At 37.2% G+C, this 25,783-nt stretch overlaps 1 protein-coding gene across 2 annotated transcripts in view; it reads right to left on the bottom strand.

The window, feature by feature from the left end:
• Positions 1 to 25,783, bottom strand: part of LOC121374123 (glycine dehydrogenase (decarboxylating), mitochondrial-like) — a 79,442-nt gene that overhangs the window by 45,280 nt on the left and 8,379 nt on the right. For both annotated transcript variants that reach the window (XM_041501059.1, XM_041501060.1), the window contains exon 2: positions 3,930 to 4,008. In XM_041501059.1, the coding sequence (XP_041356993.1) occupies positions 3,930 to 4,008 (79 nt within the window). The remainder of the gene's footprint in view (positions 1 to 3,929; positions 4,009 to 25,783) is intronic.

The following is a 25,783-nucleotide window of genomic DNA, read 5'->3' as shown; positions in this document are numbered from 1 at the left end:
CCAGATGAAAAAACAAGGCTACTAAGATATTCTATTTAGGCGGCGGGAATCAAAATTCTTCAAACTAAGTAATTGTCTGTCAACTGTTCTACTGTACAATTGCTACCTGCCACTGTTAATTTTGTTTCATTCATTGGTAATAAAGTTAAGTATGTCAAGCACTAGGCTTTTTAAACCAATACTTACACTATAAGGGTTCCACCCTTCAAATTAGATAGCTAGGCTAGTATAAATCCCCCTCCGTCATTGTATTCAATGCTATACAAAGACGGGGGGGGGGGGGGGGGGGGGATGGGTGGTCATGAATGACCATTGAACTCACTAAAATAGGGACTTAAGACAACAGGTACAACCTTAACACAAAACTAGGATTCACACACAGACTACACGCTCACTGCATCAGTACACAGGGTGCATTGACTAACAATGCACCCGCACCCATTTAATGGCCCAGCACGTGCTCTAATAAGGAACTGGACAAAAGAATACCGGTTCCGAGTACACAATTGCAATGCACCCGGGGGAAGCTGAACAAAAGAATATCAGCCTCCCCCACCCAAACCCCCAATACTTGCTGCTGGTGATAACTTGTTCTTGGTGACACTAAAGAGGAGGACACGGAGGACTACGCCAACAACGTCACATCGACCAACCCGGAACAACTGCCTTGCCTGCCAGTGTCAACTACTCAATTGCACGAGTCTCCCCTGGGTTGTCATGCCACGACCAGAAGCGGTCAGGCCCTTTATAAGGGCCCTATGGGCAACCTAGGGAGACACCCAGCATCATAGAAGTCTATAATTAACGAGCCACTCTCGATTCACTAATATCAAAACCTATATTAGCTCGGCCATTTACCTTTCGACCAACCGTTCAAAATTGCGCCAAATTTCCTCAATCAAAATTGTGCACCCCTTTCTCTTTGGCATTAACGGCTCCATTCAAAATTCCATAGCACCACCACCACCCCCACCGATTCGATCGGGCTGCTGGTGCTCCCTTGCACCTGCCAGTGCAGGCGGTCCCTCCTCTCCCCTCCCCCCACCTTTCCTGTCATGGACGGAGGAGCCGGCCAAGGCCGGCTCTTGTGCCCACGACGGGCGTGCGCTACAACAGCTTGTTCTGAATGTGCACGTAAAACCCTATGACTTGACCTGACCTGTATGTATCTTGCAGAAATCTGTTTTGATTTGATTGAATGACGTTTCAAACCAAAGTGAAAGAAAGCAGCTGTATCTAATGTCAACCAACTTGCAATGGGAACAAGACCAGTTTGACAATTCCACCATATGGATAGCTCCTAGATCCTGGCCCATATAAATTGAATGCACTTCTGAATTTTAGAAATGATAAAACTATATTCATTGTTTATAAACTACGTTTTATATGATCAAAACAAAAACCTTTTAAAATGGTCAAATAATCATGTACTTTTTCAATTATTAATATCCAAGGAGGAACAGCCAATGCAGTATCATAATGACAAAGAGTCAAATGAACAATTGAAAACAAAATCGTCATACTAAATATTCCATATTTCTGAATGTACATGTAATGTGTTAGATGGCCTGTGATGATATTAGCTGGTTTGGTGTAAAGAAAATCACAATAAGCTATTTGAGTATTCAGGGTTATCACCGATACATGGTGGTTTTTCACATACTTGAAACATGCAAAAGGTTTTGAGCATTTTGGGCAGTTGTAAGGCTTGTTTCCAATATGGTTATTCAAATGGACAAAATAAAGTCACTTATCACAGTATGTCTTATCACAATATGTACACGAATACTTGTATGTCTTAGCATGGTGACGCTTTTTGTGTATATAGAAAGTCCCTGTCGAGTTTTATAGACCTTGGAACACACCTCACATACATGTAGCAGTTTGGCATCAACGTGCAAGAAAGTAGAATGCTGCATTAAATCAAATTTACTGGAATATCTTCTTGGACATTTCTTCTAATGCTTAGCCGTGACATGTCGTTTCAAATTACTGCCAACTGGACTTTCTTAAGTACAAAGATTACTTTTTTTTCTTTAATACTCCACTAACCTTTGATTTTGGGGTTGATGTTATAACATGTCAACATTAATATCAGTACAGTTGTCAGAACTGGTGATATTGTTTTCTTTGACAAATGGCGAAGTAATGTTCATTGATATATCAAGTTTCATTAATGATAACAGACGATTCATCAATGAATGACACTTCCATAATCAAACGAATTTGGTAAACACACAGTAACAGCGTTGCAAAAACGCTGTAACCTATAAATAGAAATCATCAAAACATGCATTTTCTAATATTTTAAAGCAGTTATGACAATAAATGCCAACATATTTATTCTATACACAAAATGTATTGCTTGTATGAAAGTTACCGTAAACATAGGTAGTCCTGACATATTTTGTCGACAGATCTTTTTTTTAGTATGCAATATTGCATGACACTGTATTAAATAGTACTTTATACTACGCTATACATTGCTATGCACTAAATTAAACATGTGCATATATGTACGATACGTTACAATTAATACCTGAGTGGTTTGAATATTTAAATATGAAAGATACCGTATAAGAATGAACAATATTGTGTAAAATCTACCGGAGCTCGTGCAAGAAACATGCAACACGCCGTAACCAAAATCATCAACAATCCACTCTTGCTGTAACCGAGTACCAATACAGTGCTTCTGTTCGGGATTGTTCAAACCACGTACATGACAGTCATTTTATGAACAGTATCAAAATATTGGAATAAATTTGTTTCCAGCCAAACTCTTCTTGTCAAAAATGGCAAGATAAAAATGGATCGTAGTCATAACGGCCCCAGTACTAAACGGCCTTAACAATAATTGGTCAAAACGGCCCTAAAAAAGTCAAAACGGCCAAAGTGAAAAAGTCAAAACGGCCCTTAACAAAAGTCAAAACGGCCAAAGTTAAAAAGTCATAACGGCCCTTGAAAAAAGTCAAGACGGCCTTAGATATAATACTTTAAAAATGTATTTCATCTACACAAGTGTCGAGAAATGCAGGAGAGTCTTGATGTGTCCTTCAAAATAAGGATGTGTGTTGATCATGGCGGTATCAAAGATCGGTCTATCGGTCTTTTCAAATACAAGGTCAATTGGTGGTCTTAATTATATTAGTAAATTGGGGAACAGGCCCGTTGTGGCCCCCGGGTGAGCAGCGCCACTAGGAACTCGTTCAGACGATACGCACTCACCCGGAAAGCCTAGATGGTCAAGCATAACCATACAAATATCCCACATGGCTTTCTCACATGAGATATTCTTGTTAATAGCAAGTATGAGTGAAATGGTTTAATTCCCATTCCAGGATCCTTCAGACTACATTAAATGCAAAAAACTAATATCAACCAGTTTTATTTTTTATAACTTTAAATAGCCCAAAATCACAATTCTATAAATGAATGAATGAATGTTTAACGACACCCCAGCACGAAAAATACATCGGCTATTGGGTGTCAAACTATGGTAATGCAAATAAATAAAGTGATGATCAACATCAACATCAATATAAAAATTCAAGGTTTAAACAAGAACAGTGTAAAGAACTGTGCAAAAATACAAATACAAATATCACAGAAATTTACTGACACCGAATTTTACTCTAAACTTCAATTTGTGCTGTATTGGCCATTCTCAAAGAGAATGTTACACCCCTGCACCACGGTGAGGTTACAGCACTCGCAGGGGCAATTCTATAAAGTTTTTTATTTTATTTCCATGACCCATACGAAGCCTGTTCAATAACAAATTATCAAAATAAAAAATAATATGATGGTCAACTACTAAAATGTTTCAACGTATAGCCATTTGAATGCAAAAGAAGAATAAGCAGTGATATAGTTACTGCAAATACTTTTTGTATTAAAGATGGCTTTATTATTCTCAGATTTCTTACCAAGTGGTTCTTCAAGCTTTAGGTCTTGCTGCAGTCGAATTGTGGATGGTACTGTTTTCGATATTAACTCATCAATGCTCTAAAAAAAACAACAATTTAATCAATTTAATTTGAAATATATACATTTATACATACATTTAAGATTTAAATCTCAAAGACCAAACTCTGCAGCCTTTCAGAAGATGACATACAAATCATATGTTTGAAAAACAAAAAACAAAAAGCATAAATTTTTCTATTTAGTATACAACTTTAATAATGGTACCTTTATTCTCAAAATATATAAATATTATAAAAAATCAATAAAAACATCCACAAGAAAGAAGAGGAGTTAGGGTAAACTGTGTAAAAAAACAGTTTGTTTTCTTTAACAACACCACTTGAGCACATTGCTTTATTAATCATCGGCTTTTGGATGTTAAACATTTAGTCTTGGAGAGAAAACCTGCTACATTTTTCCATTAGTAACAAGGGATCTTTTATATGCACCATCCCACAGGCAGGATAGCACATACCATGGCCTTTGATATACCAGTCGTGGTACCCTGGCTGGAAAACTGTAACAGATCAATGATGTGACCTCCATACACTGAAAATAACATTTTCTCAAGTAAACCCTTGTTCAGGTTATCAAAAAGAAAGAAAGATGTTTTATTTAATGACGCACTCAACACATTTTATTTACGGTTATATGGCGTCAGACATATGGTTAAGGACCACACAGATTTTAAGAGGAAACCCACTGCTGCCACTACATGGGCTACTCTTCAGGTTATCAAGGTTATCACATATCAAGAAACCAAGAAGGGTGCTTTATTCTCCACAAAATCTTAAGGAATATAAACACCACAACCTAAATGTTATGGCCAGCTGTGTTATTCAAATATAAGATACAAATATCAATGCAACAAGAACAGTGCAGTGAATAAATAATAAAGTTTTAATATGTTTGTGAAAAGGTTTTTATAGTTGCCATTCAAATAAAAAAAAGTTTTTTTGTTTAACGACACCATTGAACTAACCCCCCCCCCCATAATGCTATTTTTGTCATAATTAGACATATTCCCTCCCACTGTAATGTTCCATAATGCTAGACCATACCCCCCCCCCCCCCCCCCCCCCCATCCCCCGACAAAATACAATTTATGTATCGATTGGATACCCCCTCCCCATTCACAAATAAGTCAGGCTATGGGTGTAATATTAGACAGGTCCCAGACAAGGTAAAACTGCCATTTTTGCCTGTCAAAGTTTTCTCAATGGATTCATCATCCTGAACCACTGCATTTGACCTTAATAATGGTTTGACCTTGATGGTTACCAATTTCAAAATGGCCGCCATATTTTTTTAATCCGTACCTCTGAAGACTGCTTTTGCTCTATCAAGTAATGTTTTGTCTCTAATGTTGGGTGTACATGGTTCAGAAAGCCAAATTTGAAGTCTAGCATACTTATCTGACCCTTATTGTAATGTAAATATACAATTTTAACATGCTGCTTTGCGATTTGGGAAAGTGTAAATATGCACTTTAACTATTTATAATCATTATTGAGTGTTTACATATAGCTATAACTACCTATGCTAAACATTATCGCCATGTCAAAGTGTTTATGGAAAAAAATAAAAAAAAAAATTTTTTTTAAATTAGTAATAAAAAAAGTGCATTACGTAATGCTGCTCAGTACACACGCCCTGCAATGCTACACAACATTTGAACATACATCCACCCACCCCCTCGATTGTCACACAACATTTGAACATACATCCACCCACCCCCTCGATCGTCAGACATTTGAACATACATCCACCCACCCCCTCGATCGTCACATAATATTTGAACATACATCCACCCACCCCCTCGATCGTCACATATTTGAACATACATACACCCACCCCCTCGATCGTCACATAATATTTGAACATACATCCACCCACCCCCACCCCCCGATCATCACATAATATTTGAACATACATCCACCCACCCCCTCGATCGTCACATATTTGAACATACATCCACCCATCCCCTCGACCGTCACATATTTGAACATACATCCACCCCCTCCACCCCCCGATCGTCACATAATATTTGAACATACATCCACCCACCCCCTCGATCATCACATATTTGAACATACATCCACCCATCCCCCCTCGATCGTCACATATTTGAACATACATCCACCCCCCCCCCTTCGATCGTCACATATTTGAATATACATCCACCCCCCTCGATCGTCACATATTTGAACATACATCCACCCCCAATCGTCACACAATATTTGAACATACATCCACCTACTCCTCGATCGTCACACAATATTTGAACATACATCCACCGACTCCTCGATCGTCACATAATATTTGAACATACATCCACCCATCCCCTCGATCGTCACATAATATTTGAACATACATCCACCAACCCCTCGATCGTCACATATTTGAACATACATCCACCCAACCCCTCGATCGTCACATAATATTTGAACATACAGCCACCCCACCCCCCTCGATTTTCACATAATATTTGAACATACATCCACCCACCCCCTCGATCGTCACATATTTGAACATACATCCACCCACCCACCCCTCGATCGTCACACAATATTTGAACATACATGTACATCCACCCACTCCCTCGATCGTCACATAATATTTGAACATGCATCCACCCACCCCCTCGATCGTCACATATTTGAATGGCCCCTAAAGAGCTCATCTGATGCGCAGTTGTTTGCCCATTTCTCATTCCAGTGCACCGCGGACTGGTATATTAAAGGTCATGGTATGTGCTATCCTGTGGAATGGTGCATATATAAGATCTCCTGTTACTAATGGAAAAATGTGGCAGGTTTCCTCTCTAAAATAACCAAATGTTTGCAATACAATAGCTGACGATTACTAAAATGTGACACTCTCAATCAACATGTACTTTACAACCTTACATTTGGACAACAAGAACAGAAAACAGCTGACCTGTACAAGTCCATTATCAATAGACCTCTGTGAAGGTAAATGGTTACATAAAATAAGAGGTATTGTTGACCGCAAATCTACCACTCATGAAAAATCTGCCAGGACACATTTTACAGGGGTTAGGGTGGGGTTGGCTGGGTGTGTGAGTGTGTGTCAAAATAACCAAATTCAAAATTATGTGTCAAAGAAGCCTTCCACTGAAGTTAGTTGGTCTAATAGCGATGATGAAATTATGGTCTAAATGCTTTTCTCTCTATATATATAACAATGAAAACAAAAACTTCACCCTTTCCCAGGGGCAAATGGGAGATGCAGCATTAATTAAATTCACAAATTTGTGTGCTATGTGTATTTTCTTTGTATTTTGTAACATATGTTTTGTAAACTGTACCAATGCCAAAAAACCCAAAAAAACTCTTCAAGGAGAGAGAGAGAGAGAGAGAGAGAGAGAGAGAGAGAGAGAGAGAGAGAGAGAGAGAGAGAGAGAGAGAGAGAGAGAGAGAGAGAGAGAGAGGAATGTGAAAGAGTGCTATTTGGAAATGTCCTTCAAAACCAAAACTAATCTTGATAATGGGATAAACTGAGTACAGGAGAGTGTGATAACCTATATTAGAGGTAACAGGGTTATGAGATCTGATACACCATAAAACCAGGTCAAGAGTATGACCTGATGTAATAAAAATACAAACCAGTGGAACCATATATTAACAATTACATATGGTACTCAACAATGTGAACTAGTGGCAGTTAGTGGCTGCCATGACAAATCGCAACATTTCCTCCTTATAGGTTGTACTATACCAAATAAATCCCTTAGGCGACCATGTTAACGTTTGTGCTTAAAAACACTATATGCAATATACCAACAAAACTATGACCCATAAATATCAGTACTACAACCCCTACCTCAAAGTAAAATTGCATAAATGTTTTGCCCAGATGAAACTTTTTTTTTTTTTACAACCAACACACTCACATTTACCATCAATCACAGGACTTGTGGTTTTAACTTCTCTATCAAAAGTTTGCTGCACCTCGAACTTTGACCCAGCCTGAAGTTATTTGGTTTAATACTACCTATACACCGATTCCTCTCACCAGTCACAGAGCTAGCTCTGCCACTCCCAAAATTCGCACATTTTAGGAACATTTGGCAAATTTTATTTTAATTTTAATTTTTTTTTTTATATAATTGAAAAAAAGAGGATAACTCTGGTTTTTGCATTTTAAAAAGATAATCTGGCAAAATGTTTTGGTTACCCAGAGTTAGCCCCAAGTCATCAAATATTTTATTGTTAATTTGGTAAGAAATGTACGAATACTAAGCATTAGCTGTTAAAAAAAAGCAACAATAAAAACAACAAAACTGTAGATTAAAAATACATGCCATAAATCGTTGTACACAATGTATACTACTCAAAAGAATTTAAGGGTCAAAAATTTATAACCAAATAAGTTTCAGAGTGTATTAGATTGATGATGTAAACTACACCAAATTTTTTATTTATTGTTCCATATTTACAAAAAAACACAAATAAACGTCACTGTATACAAGAAAGTCACATGACATGCTGTCAAAGTTGAAGGTTGTCAAACATGGATTTTACACATTAGAACATTCGTTTAATAGTGTGTGAATCCACTCCTGGTGCGAATACACTCGACACATCGTTGCCTCATGCTGTTGATCAGACGTCTGAAGAACTCTTGGGGAATGGCCTGCCACTCTGCCATAAGAAGTTGACCCAGATCATGAAGGTTGGCCGGAGGGGCATGGTTATCCCGAACTCTCCTGTCTAATTCGTCCCAGGCGTTCTCTATTGGGAATATGCTGGCCAATCCATCCTGGCGATACCTTGTTGTCTGAGAAAGTCTGTTACCACCCTGGCGCGGTGGGGTCTGGCATTGTCATCCTGCAGAACTGCCCCGCCGCCAATCTGCTGAATGCCTGGGAGAACCAACGGCCGGATAATCTCATTCAGATAGCGGATTCCATTCAGATTGCCATCCACAACATAGAGGGGGGTCCTGTGGTGGATAGAGATGCCGTCCCACACCATGACGCTGCCACCACCGAACCGGTGACGTTGTCTAACGTTAACGTCAGTGAAGCGCTCCCCAGGACGTCTGTAGACACGAACCCGACCGTCGTTGAACTGGAGACGAAACCTGGACTCATCAGTGAACATCACTCGACCCCAATGAACACGTTGCCACCGCAGATGAAGCGTGCACCAGTGACGTCTGGCCATTCTGTGACGTGGTAGGAGTGGTGGTCGAACAGCCTGGCGACGACAGCGTAGATTATTGGCTCTCAGACGATTGCGTATGGTTTGATCAGACACTCAAGTTCCAGTCGCAGTCCGCAGATTGTCACGTAATCGGCGTGCAGTGGTTGTGCGTTGACGTAGAGCCATATTGGTGATGTAGCGGTCCTCTCTATTTGTAGTGCTTCGGGGTCTTCCCGAACGTGGACAATTTCGAACAGAATTCGTTGCTTGGTACCGTTGCCACAGTCGGCCAACGACACTCTGACTGACACCAAGTCTCAGAGCAACATTTCTTTGCGTATTGCCATCCTGAAGCCAAGCAATAGCCCTTCCTCGATCTTCGATAGTCAGTTGAAGTTGTACCATTGTCGAATTTGGAGTGTGCACCGTACACGAACGCAAGCTCCAATTATACGGAAATTCAGCATTGGGAACATGGAATACACGTGCAAAGCGTGCAAATGAAGCACTTTGTGAAAAAGCGAGTTATGGGCACTTAGCAGACCTTTCGCTTTCGGCTTGATTTACATGCAAATGTAAGCATCTTTTCGCCATTAGAACTAGTCGACAGTGTCAATGACAGTGGATTTTAATTCATTTATGGGTTGCTTAGACCCACTTTCGTCAAAATGGAACAATACCATGCGTGACATTATGGTCTAGCTAATATAATTGACATCCTTTTGAGTAGTATACTTCAAAGCTAATGTGGAGAGATGAAGAATATTTACTATTGTTTTATTTATATTGAGTATTCGGACACGATATAAACATTTAATTTTAATCATGAGTTTTATGTGTATACAGATTCCAGAAGGTGGTGATTGATTGTGTATGTGTGCTAGTAAAACATTTACTTTTCAGCAAAGAAGTTTGATGTAGACCCACACACAAGGTGGATGGGGTGGTGGTGGGGGGAGTGGGGGTGGAGGAGGGGGTGAAAAACCACATTGTGTGTACATACTTTATTCATCATAATGGCCCCCAAGTACCAGCAGGTGTACATTTAGAACCATGAAAAGTAGGTCATGGTGACCTAGTATTACTAAACACGACACATCGCCATCCCAAACTGATGATCCTAAAGGTATTAATAAGAAGAAAAAGTTTGTTTTGTTTAACGCACCACTGGAGCACATTGATTAATTAATCATTGGCTATTGGATGTCAAACATTTAGTAATTCTGACTCGTAGTCTACAGAGGAAACCCTCTACATTTTTGTTATAATACAGTAAGGGATCTTTTATATACACTTCCCACAGACAGGATAGCACATACCATGGCCTTTAATATACCAGTCGTGATGCACTGGCTGGAACGAGAAATAGGTATTAATAAGAAAAATACAGCCCAAACAAGGCTTTACTTGAATATACCAGTCGTGGTGCACTGGCTGGAACGAGAAATAGGTATTAATAAGAAAAATACAGCCCAAACAAGGCTTTCCTTGAATATACCAGTCGTGGTGCACTGGCTGGAACGAGAAATAGGTATTAATAAGAAAAATACAGCCCAAACAAGGCTTTCCTTGAATACACCAGTTGTGGTGCACTGGCTGGAACGAGAAATAGGTATTAATAAGAAAAATACAGCCCAAACAAGGCTTTACTTGAATATACCAGTCGTGGTGCACTGGCTGGAACGAGAAATAGGTATTAATAAGAAAAATACAGCCCAAACAAGGCTTTCCTTGAATATACCAGTCGTGGTGCACTGGCTGGAACGAGAAATAGGTATTAATAAGAAAAATACAGCCCAAACAAGGCTTTACTTGAATATACCAGTCGTGGTGCACTGGCTGGAACGAGAAATAGGTATTAATAAGAAAAATACAGCCCAAACAAGGCTTTCCTTGAATATACCAGTCGTGGTGCACTGGCTGGAACGAGAAATAGGTATTAATAAGAAACATACAGCCCAAACAAGGCTTTACTTGAATATACCAGTCGTGGTGCACTGGCTGGAACGAGAAATAGGTATTAATAAGAAAAATACAGCCCAAACAAGGCTTTCCTTGAATATACCAGTCGTGGTGCACTGGCTGGAACGAGAAATAGGTATTAATAAGAAAAATACAGCCCAAACAAGGCTTTACTTGAATATACCAGTCGTGGTGCACTGGCTGGAACGAGAAATAGGTATTAATAAGAAAAATACAGCCCAAACAAGGCTTTCCTTGAATATACCAGTCGTGGTGCACTGGCTGGAACGAGAAATAGGTATTAATAAGAAAAATACAGCCCAAACAAGGCTTTCCTTGAATATACCAGTCGTGGTGCACTGGCTGGAACGAGAAATAGGTATTAATAAGAAAAATACAGCCCAAACAAGGCTTTACTTGAATATACCAGTCGTGGTGCACTGGCTGGAACGAGAAATAGGTATTAATAAGAAAAATACAGCCCAAACAAGGCTTTACTTGAATATACCAGTCGTGGTGCACTGGCTGGAACGAGAAATAGGTATTAATAAGAAAAATACAGCCCAAACAAGGCTTTCCTTGAATACACCAGTCGTGGTGCACTGGCTGGAACGAGAAATAGGTATTAATAAGAAAAATACAGCCCAAACAAGGCTTTCCTTGAATACACCAGTCGTGGTGCACTGGCTGGAACGAGAAATAGGTATTAATAAGAAAAATACAGCCCAAACAAGGCTTTCCTTGAATATACCAGTCGTGGTGCACTGGCTGGAACGAGAAATAGGTATTAATAAGAAAAATACAGCCCAAACAAGGCTTTCCTTGAATATACCAGTCGTGGTGCACTGGCTGGAACGAGAAATAGGTATTAATAAGAAAAATACAGCCCAAACAAGGCTTTCCTTGAATATACCAGTCGTGGTGCACTGGCTGGAACGAGAAATAGGTATTAATAAGAAAAATACAGCCCAAACAAGGCTTTCCTTGAATATACCAGTCGTGGTGCACTGTCTGGAACGAGAAATAGGTATTAATAAGAAAAATACAGCCCAAACAAGGCTTTCCTTGAATATACCAGTCGTGGTGCACTGGCTGGAACGAGAAATAGGTATTAATAAGAAAAATACAGCCCAAACAAGGCTTTCCTTGAATATACCAGTCGTGGTGCACTGGCTGGAACGAGAAATAGGTATTAATAAGAAAAATACAGCCCAAACAAGGCTTTCCTTGAATATACCAGTCGTGGTGCACTGTCTGGAACGAGAAATAGGTATTAATAAGAAAAATACAGCCCAAACAAGGCTTTCCTTGAATATACCAGTCGTGGTGCACTGGCTGGAACGAGAAATAGGTATTAATAAGAAAAATACAGCCCAAACAAGGCTTTCCTTTAATATACCAGTCGTGGTGCACTGGCTGGAACGAGAAATAGGTATTAATAAGAAAAATACAGCCCAAACAAGGCTTTCCTTTAATATGCAGTAAAAGTTTGTTTTGTTTAACTATACCATTAGAGCACATTGATTTATTAATCATCGACTACTGGATGTCAAACATTTGGTAATTCTGACTAATAGTCTTCAGAGCAGCAGTGGATGTCATATATGCACTTCTCCAGAGACAAGGTAGCACACACCTCAGTCATGTGGCACTGGTTGGGAGGGGAAGAAACTTAATCAGAGAATGGGTCCACAGAGGTGATTCATTCCTATGACACAAACATCTGAGGCGAACAGTTTACCGACTGAGCTAGATTCCTGACTCCATTAAAAGTAGGTCATAGTAAATTAGTTATACTATAGTCCATGACACACCACCATCTGAAACTGTACTTGCATGCAGGGTTTTATGTTCCAAGATGAATTGATGAGAAAGGTGGCCCGCACAACGATTTCTGTTAATGTGTAATTTAATGCATAGAAAGTAAATTGTGGTGACCCAGTTTTGACATGTAACACACCACCTACCCGAGCTGTAAATGCATAAAGGGTAGACATTGATTTTATGTTGCTTTTATTGATCTTCGCAAAGCTTTGACTTGGTAGATAGGAAAAAGTTACTGTATGTGTTGCATACGAGGGGTATTTAAAGTAAATTATTTAACATTTTAAAAGATATGTATGAAAAAGTAAAAACTTGTGTTAATAGTAAGGAATGTTAGGACATATCCCTTCACAACATCTAGTGGTGTCCGTCCATCAAAGGTGTATGTTCAGTTCAGTTTTGTTTATCATTTTTATTAATGAATTTATAAATGAGATGAATAATAGTAAACTTAGAGGAATTTTTGTGAATGAAAACATTAATGATATACTAATGCTTCTCTTTGCTGATGATGGTGAACTTACTGATGATACAGTAATAGGTTTGCACAAAAAAGCTTGATGTGCTAAATAAGATTTATGTGAAATGGGGATTAGAAGTTAATGTTGATAAATCTAATATAATTGTGTTTAGAAATGGTGGATACTTAAGATGTAATGAGAAGTGGTTTTATAAGGGCATACACTTAACAACTGTCATATTAAAAGTATCTTGGTACAACATTCTCTTCTGGTTTGAAATTATCTAAGGCTTGCGAGACTATCTATACAAGTGAGAAAAGCCTGTTTTCCTATTTTTACTTTATTTAAGAGATACCCTACATTATCATATAGTATTGTCCAGAATATATTTGATACTAAAATAGCTCCTATTTTACTATATGGCTCTGAAATATGGGGATTTACTTATTGATAATCTATTAAAAAAGTACAAAGTAATTTTTTAAAAAGGTTTTAAAGACTTTCAAAGAGAGTATCATCAAATGCTGTACTTGGGGAAATAGGTAGAGATAATTTGTGTGTGAAATACTTTAGCCGTTGTATAAAATATTGGTGTAAATTGTTATATATGGATTCATCCAGATATCCCAAAGCTTGTTATGGTATGTTGAAATGTCATGATAAAACTGGCAAAATTAATTTGGGTATCACATGTAAGAACGCTGTTGTTTTAAACAGGGTTTTTTATGTTTGGATTGCTCAAGAATGTGGCAGTATCAAGTTATTTATATCCAGCTTTGTACAGAGATGTAAAGACATTCATTTTCAACACTGGCATGATAAAATTAATTCTTCTCAATTTCTAAAGGCATATTCTTCTTATAAATCTCTTTTAGAAACAGAAAAGTATATATTATATTTGTCTCTTGAGATGTTTTCTAAATTTAGGTGCTGGTCACATAAATTAAAAGTACAGAAAAGCAGATATAAATCCAGTAATAGAAAGAAATGAAACTATCTGTTTAAAATTAAAGTGTAATCTCAATCAGGTGGAAGATGAATATTATTTTCTTTCAGTATGTCCATATTATGCTTTGAGCAGGAAATAGTTCATATCAGAATACTTTATAGTAAATACTTTAAGAGAAAAAATTATTTATTGATTTTCACCCAAAATATAAAGTGTATTAAAGCAATAGCCTTGTTTTTAAAAAGAAATCTGCCAGTTTAAATTTAATATATATTGTAATTTGTACACAAGTAGCGCACGATTAATTTGTTTTAAAAGGAGTTATCTTGGTCATGTGGCCTCAATAACTGAATAAATATCTTGTTTTGTATGTGCTATCCTGTCTGTGGGATGGAGCATATAAAATATCCCTTGCTACTAATGAAAAAATATAGCGGGTTTCCTCTCTAAGACTCGAAATGACCAAATGTTTGACATCCAATAGCCGATGATTAATAAATCAATGTGCTCTAGTGGTGTCATTAAACAAAAACAAAGTGATGAGGAAGATTTGGTCTGGACAAGGATTTCCTTAAATGTGCAGCAATGTGTAAAAAAAATAGTTTGTAGTGACCCAGCTAAGGCATGTGACACACCACCACCCCAAGTTGCAAGGTCTGATGATCTTATTTTAACTGATGGAGAAAATATACCCTGGACAAGAAAAGTTTATTGATGGACTGACAATGCCATACCATAATACAACCCACCATGCATAGATGGACATTAAAAAATATGTAATAGAAAAACTGTCAAGACTCCCTGCCATTAATTTATAAATAACAATGACATGGTTTTAAAAAACATTATACTCTATAGACAAACAACCTCCTTCCTTATCCATAACACTTTGTAATGCACCCCATGATACACCTCCCTGTAGTTTGTTATGTAGTTTATTATGTACTATTGTAATCATATACTAGTATGATGACTTGATTAACGACCACAACACCAACTGGAAGCTCTGTAATTACATACAATGTTCAGCTGTGAGAACTTCAACAGTACCAAGTCACGGCAGAGTTCGACAAATCCGCTAGCCCGACGCCCGTGGCTAGTGGTTTTTAAGTTCGGGCTAGTGAGAAACGCAAAACCACTAGCCGTTTCCCCCCTCCTCTCGTCATCGCTCGATCGTGGGTTTTTTGTTTTCTTTCATTCTTTTTCTCTCGGCTGAAATTTCGTTTAATAAATTTGATTGTGACGTTTGTCATCGAATAATATCAACAACGCAATGAGTATATAATAATAATCCACTTGAGCTAGGTCTGCAAACTGCAGTAACATGCTATCTCTACATCGTCACAGTTACAGCATGCATTGTTTACCTTTCCCTTTCAAGTTTCTGGCACAGGAAATAAAGTCTAATGACATGAGTGTTTTGATTGGTTAGACACGTCACGTGGTCGTTAATCTCGCACATGTTTTAGGCTAAGAACTTGGAAATCATCAATCGCGACGACAGTTTAATCTCAATCAAGTAAACCCCAGCCATGCTTTGAATTTCAGTGTTTGTTTTATTTACCTATTGTTTTTTAATTTAACACTTCGCTAACATGTGGTTATCGGCAATCAGGAAAACAATTTACTTTAATGGTAACCGCATATGCAATGACTCGGCTTGGCCTATTACGTGTAGCGGTTTGGATAAAACGTCATAGCTGCCGATACAAGATAATACCTTTTTTGTTCATCAATTAAAGGAAACATGTCACGTAAACCATATTTGGCACCAACCATGTACAATTAATTATAATTGAATCACCTAAAAAAAATTTTTATAAAAAATTAATTACTTAAAATATCTCCATAAAAGAACCCCAGATACGAGCTCTTAGCGGAAATTGCCGATCTTTAATGAGCAGGGCAGTCACGAGGTCCGTGACGTCAGAGACACGTCGCTTGATCTGAAGCCTTACACTTAAAAGCATTAGTCCGTACCACTCATAAAGAATCTAAGACTTGCACAGCTTACCAAAACAATGAGTGTTCGTTCGCAAAACGTTTTGCCGTATCAATATGAGCTGTTAGTAAATGAAGAAAGACACACATTTACTTACAACAGTGATACTGAAGAAAAAACGGATAGCGAGTCAGAGGGTGGAGAAACTGATGTGGCCAGACCAGACCGGTCGACCAATTTACAGCCCGGAGCCCGAAAGTAACCCGGAGACAAAACCAAAACTCGGATGCTAATGCCGAGGTGTATACTGTTCATATTTAGCATAAAGATACACCACGATATGATGTATTTAAATATGTAAAAAATATAAATGTAGGACAAACATTTTTTGGTTTTTTTTTTTTTGAAAATATCGCATTTTTTATGTTCGGGCTGTACATAATGAAATCTGTATGCACAGTGTAAACAAACGCTCTAATTTACGACAAGGCGCTTCACTTTCATTAACCTGGCTTGTAAAACAACATAAATGACTTGAGAGTATAATCAACTTTTAAACTAAATATATTTCTATTTGCATCAATAGAATGAAATGGGGTTATAGTATTTTTCTCTCATAAAAAAAGTAGCATATTATTAGGCCTATTGGTAGGGTGCGTTAGAGTAAAAACGACCACTCACGATAGCCAAGTGATAATTTTCTTTTCTTTGGTACTACGTAATTGGTCAGTTTTGTAATTTTAGATGGGAAAGTCTACTTAATCAAGGGTTTTACAGCATTATTTACAGTAATGAAGCAGGGCGGCTGATAATGTTCATTAACATTGTACTATAGTCGCGACAGGTTACGCCACAATACCCTGTGATCTTTAAAAAACTGGCACGTATTTTGTACGTATCTCTAGACCGTGGTAATCACTTACCTGGTCGATAACCCTGCAATATACACCTGCCAATCAGGAATCACATGTGTAGGCCACGGAAAGAAAGGACCAATTAACTAAAACAACACTCCGATTCTCAAGTCAGCCCGTGGATGAAACATAATAGTTATTTCGACACCGACAGTAATGGTTTATTTTGTATTGAACTTCGTGTTGCTTTGGGCGATGAGGAACGGTTTTGTGACGTATTCCGCCCGAAGATTAAAAACATATTTAAAATTATTATTGTTTTCTACACGTTTTTTAAAAACATATTTAAATACATCGTACTGAGATGTATCCTCATGCCAAATCCCATGTTTGTATATGCCATATTTAATTACTTGTTGACGTTTCCTTCTTCGGACGGTGAATACAGATTTTGTTATGTAGGCCTACAGCCCTAACATGAAAAATCTTTTTTTTTTCAATAAATAAATAAAAATAAAACATTCTACATTTTTGTTTTAACATATATAAATAAATCATGCTGAGGTGTATCTTTGTGCCAAATATGTACAATGTACACCTCGGCATTCGCAACCGAGTACTGTTTTTGTCTCCGGGTAACGTTCGGGCTCCGGGCTGTAAATGGGCCGACACCAAAGTACTATGCGGTGTTGGTGTCCAATCTTTTCTTTTGCGATAAAATACACGCGTCTTTCTTCGGATACCATCCTTGTGAAAACCATAAAAAGACAATCCCGATCGTTTAAACTGTTTATTTTTACACCCAAAGGCCGCGCAGTACGGCACTGTTGAACTGGGAACTGTATTAACGTGCCCCTATCCAAAAAGGTTCAGGCACGCCCACTACGGATTTAGCCTCTGACTTCTGAAAAGATCGTAAGCCCCTTACTCCATATATAAACAGTTAACAACAATGGAAGAGTACAGCGGCTCTGACGTCACTTCCCTTTTTTTCCGAACGCTCACGAAGAAATATGCATAAATCGTACTTTGATACTGATTAGCGTAATTTCTTCATTTTAAGTTGACTACACGTATTTTATTGTTATAAAGTTATTTGTATATTATTTTTATATGGTAACAAGAACCTGGTTAATAAAAGCTGGTTTATAGGCCTACAGGAAATTAACATCACACTTATTCAGATGGACATTTCAATACAGCTCTGTGCAATTAATTTTTCACTCCAGCCAGTGCTCCACGACTGGTACATCGAAGGCCATGGTATGTGCTATCCTGTCTATGGAATGGTGCATATAAAAGACCCCTTACTGCTAATTGAAAAGAGTAGCCCATGAAGTGCCGACAGCGTGCTTCTTCCCTCAATCTCTGTGTGGTCCTTAACCACATGTCTGACGCCATATAACCGTGAATAAAATGTGTTGAATGCGTCGTTAAATAAAACAATAAAGGGTGTTCTCTTGCTATAGTCCTGTTCAATTGTTTAGATCCTGAATGTTTTGCAAATGTTACGTTTAATTCCTATTCAATCCTTGTTTTCTTCACATTTGCATAAAAACAAACCCTAACCCCCAACAGGTTTTATATACAAGTCATCATCTAAAATGCACGAAGTTGACTTATTTCCATTTTTTTTTAAATCTAGGTATGTTGTGAATGCATTTTTGTTCTCCAATAAATAACTACGGCTATTTGCATAACAAAAGATTACGATACGAGGCTACGTGAAGGCCATTATAGCTTGTTTCACTCGACACGGCCCTGAATGTCCTAAATACGATAACACTGCTTGTACATATCAAGTCGATTGTCAATAAAATATTATTTTCGAAAGATGCGCATGCGTTGAAAATGGTGGCCAGGAAATCCAGAGCTCCGAAAAATATATAAAAAACTATGTAAAGATACACACTGGAAGTGAGCAGATTGCTTAAAACTCTATGAAACAGACTGCCGAGAAACAGAAAAGAGACATGTAAGTCAATAATGCGAAATATCAATTAATTATGACAATTAAATCTGTGAATCCGATACACGGCTTACATTCGGAGCACAATTTTCAAGTTCGAAATTGCGTTGTTGGATAAGATGTCAGACTGTGATGCAGAATAGAAATTTATACTGTTTCTAAATTTACTAGAACATGAACTATAACTTCCAGATACAAATAAACTACCTGGTATAATATAAAAGAAGCGTTTGTAGCGAACTGTGAGAACTACTCACTAGAAAGAAACATGTCGACAAGCGATGAACTGTCTACAGTTCTCCATAACACACGAGAGGTGATATATGGAAGTAGCGCCAAGACTGAGACACTACCACTAGATCTGTTGATAGATTTAATGTCAAAAATGAACACCAGACTTTCTAACATTGAAACGTATGCGAAAAAAATTGAAGATGTTGAAACGTATGCTAAAAAAATTGAAGATGTCCAGTCGTCTATCTTGTCACTTGCTAACAAAGTTTATTCGTTGGAAGCTGACGTTAAGAACGTTATCACCGATAAACGAAACATGGAATCCAATTTCCAAGGTCTGAGTAATTTGTACGATTGTGTGAAGGAAACAGGTGACAAAAATAAAGCGGAAATAGAAGCGATAAAGCGGACAATTAAAAACACTGGTAATGACAACGCGGAATACAAAAAAGAAATAGAGTCGCTGAAAAAGGACAATTATGAAATGAGAGATTTGATAACCGATCTACAATGCCGATCTATGAAATGTAACCTCATCTTCACCGGTCTTGCCGAAAACCCTAACGAAATTACAGAGTACGTAATAAGAGAATTTCTTGGAAATGAACTTGGCTTGGATTACGATTTTGAGTTTGGTAATGTACATCGTTTTGGCAAAAGACGACTTGGTTCATCTCGCCCCATTGTTGCTCGCTTTCTGTACCACAAGGATATCGTACTGATAAAGTCGAACGCGTACCAGCTCAAGGGAAAACCTTACGGTATCAGTGAGCAGTTCCCCCCGGCGATCGAGGAACGCCGTAAGAAACTGTATCCCATAGCCAAACGCCTGAGACAAGCTGGACACAGGACGAAACTGTTACGGGACAAGTTATTTGTAGATGGGAAACCTTACGAGGAGGCAAATTACACCGATTATCGGTCGTTCCGAGATGTAGTACAAAACAAGCCAAGCCAACAGCGACCAAGTCCTACACACGCGAGGGATACCAGACCGGCACAGAAACGACCGCGCGTTTGTTCATCGCCAACGGTAACAACCGACCCCCCTCACCTATCTGGCGCAGACCCCCATCACTTATCTGGCGCAGACCCCCATCACTTATCTGGCGCAGACCCCCCTCACGTATTCGCCGCAGACCCCAATCACCCATCCGCCGCAAACGGAGCGATGTCGGCTACATAGGACGGGCTGGAGGGTGAACATGTGATCAAAATTATGACATGGAATGTTCAAAGGAGACTAGCTTTTAAACTTTGCGACAGCGAATTTGTTAATATTATTTCAGGATGTGATTTGCTCTTTTTAAATGAATGTTGGATTGATAACACTGATGATCTCAATGTAAACGAATTTATCTTAGCCGCCCGCATAGTACGATCGAAGTGTAAGGGTGGTGGCTGTGTTTTGTATTACAAAAATTGGTTACATAAATATATATCTATTGTCAAGATATGTGCCGATACATACTGCTGGGTTAAACTTGACAAATCCCTGTTTGTAAATAAATTTCACGTATTTATTTTATGTGTGTACATACCTCCTGAAAATAATGTGTTTTATGTTAAATATGACTGTGACATTTTTGATATGATATACAATGACATTTTGAACTTTCAAACCCAGGGCGAGGTATTGTGTATAGGTGACTTTAACGCGCGCACTGGAGCGGAACCGGATTATATCCCACTGGATCGGCTTGATGATCAAGTGTTGCGTAACATCGGTGAACTGTTTGACTATGTCTCTGACGAGTGTTCAACGCCAAGAGTGTCTCAAGACAAAACTGTAAATAACTTGGGTCGTAACTTGTTACGCTTGTGTAAAGCTACTGGTATCCGTATTGTGAATGGCAGATCACCTGGTGATAATATTGGTCGTTTTACTTTTTATCATAGAAATGGATCAAGCTGTATTGACTACGCTATATGCTCCAACGACATACTTCATATCGTTAGCGACTTTACAGTGTGCGATTTTAATATGTTTTCTGACCACGCGCCCTGTTTGATCGAGGTTGTTTGCTCATTGAAATTTTTTAACAAAGTTGTAGTTAATAAAGGTAATCCTTTATATATGACTTTAACTATCTGGAATGAGGAATGCAAGGTTGATATTTTAAACAGTTTAAGCGGAAAGTCCGAACAATTACAGATTCTCTTTCAAAATATTTGTCCCACCAAAGAAAGTATTGATAAATCAGTTACTGATTTAACTCATCTGATAAATGACTCGACCAAACAATACTGTTCCCACACTGTTAAATGTAAAACTGTTGGAGGTCATTGTCTAAAATCAGTCCGTGACAAACCATGGTTTGATGATAAGTGCCGTGAGTTATATCGCAGTTACAAGGAGGCTCTATGTTTGTTTAACAAGCATTCTTCATTCGAGAACAGGTATAATTTAGCTGTAAAAAAGAAAACATATAAACAGCATATAGGTAAAGCAAAACGAATGTATTTATATCAGGAAGGTAACCTGTTGCATTATTTGAAAAAAACATAACCCAAAGCAATTCTTCAAGCGTTTTAAGAACAAACGTAAGCAAGTTAATACGTCATTAACAATCAACGATTTTTTTATACATTTTAAAAATTTAACAAACACCGATCATGTTGAACAGGTTAATATTACCCAAATGATAGATGAATTTGACGATACCTCAGTTAATACCCATAATGAAAGTGTTTTTGAAGAATTGGATAAAATAATAACACCTGCTGAGATTGAACATGTTATTTCAAATCTTAAACGAGACAAAACCCCTGGCCATGATCTTCTGTTAACTGAATATTTCATAGAATTTAAAGACATTTTATTACCCGTTTTAAGCAAGCTATTCAATAGCATTATTGATTGTGGTTATTTCCCCAATTCTTGGTCAAACGGGATCATCCTACCCTTATACAAAAAGAACGACCCTAACGATGTAGGCAACTATAGAGGTATAACTTTATTAAGTGTTATATCCAAAATATTTACTTCTCTTATTAACAATAGACTTCTACAATGGAGCAGTAATCACAATATTATATCTGATGCCCAGTTCGGATTTAAGCCTGGCTATGGAACTTGTGATGCAATTTTTTCCATACATAGTCTGCTATCATCCACTTTAGCGCATAAAAAACTTTATATTGTTGTTTCATTGATTACAAAAAGGCCTTTGATAGTATTAATAGAAATAGTCTTTGGTATAAACTAATCGGATACGGTGTCACAGGAAAACTATTAACTATAATTAGATCAATGTATAATGATGTTAAATCATGTGTTAAACACCACGGGTCCTTCTCTGATTCTTTTTCAACTAGTGTGGGTTTAATGCAGGGAGACGCACTATCGCCTATGCTCTTTTCTCTTTTTGTCAACGATATTGAACTTGACCTGTTAAACCACTGCAATAACTCTTACGAATTGAAATATTTGAACTTATTATTGCTAATGTATGCTGATGACACAGTTATTTTTTCAGAAAGTATAGAAGGCTTGCAAGAAATGTTAAATTGTCTAAATATATATTGTTATAAGTGGAATTTATGTATTAATACCGATAAGACCAAGGTTCTTATATTTCGTAACGGAGGTATTATACGAGATAATGAAAAGTGGTATCTAGGGGATAACGAATTGGAAATAGTAAATGAATTCAATTATCTGGGATTGGTATTAAAATTCAATGGAAAGTTTGTTGAGACACAAAAATGCATTGCTAATCAAGGTCGCAAAGCTTTATTTGGTTTGCTGAGAAAATTTAATGATTGTAACCTTAATGTAGAAACTAAGTTATATTTGTTTGATACTTATGTTAGCAGCATATTAAGCTATTGCTGCGAGATTTGGGGATACCATAGCGCTACAGATATTGAAAAGGTACACATCGATTTCTGCAAAAGAATACTTGGTGTAAGTAAAAAATGTACTAATATGATGGTATTCGCAGAACTTGGTCGCTTTCCTTTAACCACTTCTCCAAAATTCAGAATTATTAAATATTGGCTGAAAATATTAAATACTAACAACTGTATTTTAAAGAGCTGCTACGAATTATTATTAGATGATATCAATCTCCCTAGATTTAATTGGGCAAATTCTGTGAAAAATATTCTACTAGAAGTAGGCCTTCCTCACATATGGGATAGCCAACAGGTCGAAAATAAAACTTCTTTCTTATTCACAGTTAAACAACGTTTAGAGGATCACTTCATCCAGGATTGTAACAGAATAATTGATTCGTCATCTAAAGGATTCTTATATCAACATCTAAATCCTACTCATAATGTCAAGAACTATCTAAAAAAACGCCTTGAATTTGTATACAGCAAACTGATTACCAAAATACGATTATCTGACCATTGCCTTTGTATTGAAGTCGGGAGACGCCAAAATACCCCAAGAGAAAACAGATTATGTACACTATGTGATAATGAAACAATCGAAGACGAATTCCATTTTATTCTGAGTTGCCCTTTTTACCATGATCTAAGAATAAATTACATAAAGAAATACTTCTACGTCAGACCTTCCGTGTTTAAGTTAATCAAACTATTGAACTCGGAAAATATAAAAACTTTAAACAATCTTGGAAAATATTTATACAAGGCTTTTCTAAGAAGGGAAATGTTCATTAAAAATTAATATATTATGTTTACCCTCCTATTGACATTTTATATACTCTATTCATGTAATTTTGATTGTTAAATATCACACTATGTATATATGCACAACTGTTACTATGATAATAATATTGATGTTTATGTCGCGCCTATAGCCAGGATGGCTTTGGATAATAAAGACTTACTTACTCGACACGGCCCTGAATGTCCTAAATACGATAACACTGCTTGTACATATCAAGTCGATTGTCAATAAAATATTATTTTCGAAAGAAAGAAAGAAAGAAATGTTTTATTTAACGACGCACTCAACACATTTTTATTTACGGTTATATTGCGTCAGACATATGGTTAAGGACCACACAGATTTTGAGAGGAAACCCGCTTTTTTTTTTCTCTCTTATTTTTTTTCTCTGCCCATATAAAACCTGTAATGAAAAGGTATTGTATATTGGTTATTTTTAATAGAGGTTATTCACGTCACATCATTTTGCTTCCCTTGTTGAGAATAACCTCTATACATGCATATTTATATATGTACATGCAGGGATTTGTCCAGGATTTTTCACTAGGGTCCCATAGCAGATGAAATTGGGAAAACAAAATAAACAATGAAGACAAATTGGGAATTTTCAATGCCTGTTTCTTTTGGGAGGGGGGCCTTTTTGGGTACCAAAGAATGTCTGGATATATCCCTGACATATAGGCCTATATGTAGTTATATTATAGACTCATACTGCAGGGGTTCTAGAATATTTTTAAAATTCACTTGCCATAGGGCCAGTGGATTTGAAAATTCACTGGCCATGGTGAAAAATTCACTTGCCCAATTTTAACTGTTGATAAAACAAACAAAAAACAGTAAATTAAAATAATTAACTTTTTAATGTCCATTTTTCATACTGAGATCATGTTTAATCAATTTGTCAATTTACTTAACAGATAGGCTCATTGGGCATGCTTTATGGTTTGTTTAGAAAAATATGCAAATAATTTTCATCAGTTTAGAATAAAGTTACCGTACCTATTAAAATTTTAAAATAATTGTTTCCACTAAAACCACCTAAGTTATAAAAAAATAATCCATGTTACCGAGATATTCCAACAATTATCAGCATTATTCATCAACTTACCCACCCCCTCAAAAAACAAAAAGAGAAAAGAAACAATTAAGAACCTTTATTAGCATAAAGTGTACATGTATTGCAGTTTAACCCCCCCCCCCCCCCCCCCCCCCCAACACACACACACCATATTAGTAATTTTGCAATTTGGGAACTTTGTTAAATTTATCTAGTTCATGATACTGTGTTCTTAAGCTTTTAAAAAAAACTAAAAAAAACAACAAACATTTTTGCAATTTATGTTATATTTTATAAATTAAATTAATAATTTACACATTTAATAGTGACGTGCAACCTTTAAAACTAATAAAAGACTGGTTACCGTTTTGCATATTATTAGTATTAGAGTAACAAATCTTTGGATTTCAGTGTAAAAAAAACTAAATGGCGGCAAAAAATGAACTTGTTTTTCCAATGTTTACACTTTATAACTTTAGTAAAGTTATATTGGTAGGTATATTGATGTCATGGATGGGTCAAAGATTACTGGTTGCCAACTATTTGTTCGTGAAATATTGCATGTGATAGCAAATCGAAAGAAGTGACTTGTAGATGTTTGTTTTGTTTTTGTATGATCGTAGGACGTAGCGTTGTAGATTTTTTTTTTTTTTTTTTTTTAACCATTTGCCATCGGGATTGCACAAAGTAACTTTTACTGGACCGAATCCAAAAAACACTGGCCTCGGGCATCGGGCCACCGTATT

This window comes from Gigantopelta aegis, chromosome 6 (assembly GCF_016097555.1).
Source record: "Gigantopelta aegis isolate Gae_Host chromosome 6, Gae_host_genome, whole genome shotgun sequence".
In the NCBI taxonomy this organism is placed as follows: Eukaryota; Metazoa; Mollusca; class Gastropoda; order Neomphalida; family Peltospiridae; genus Gigantopelta; species Gigantopelta aegis.
The sequence above is the reverse complement of the archived record's forward strand: the minus strand, read 5'-3'. Positions and strand labels throughout refer to the sequence as shown.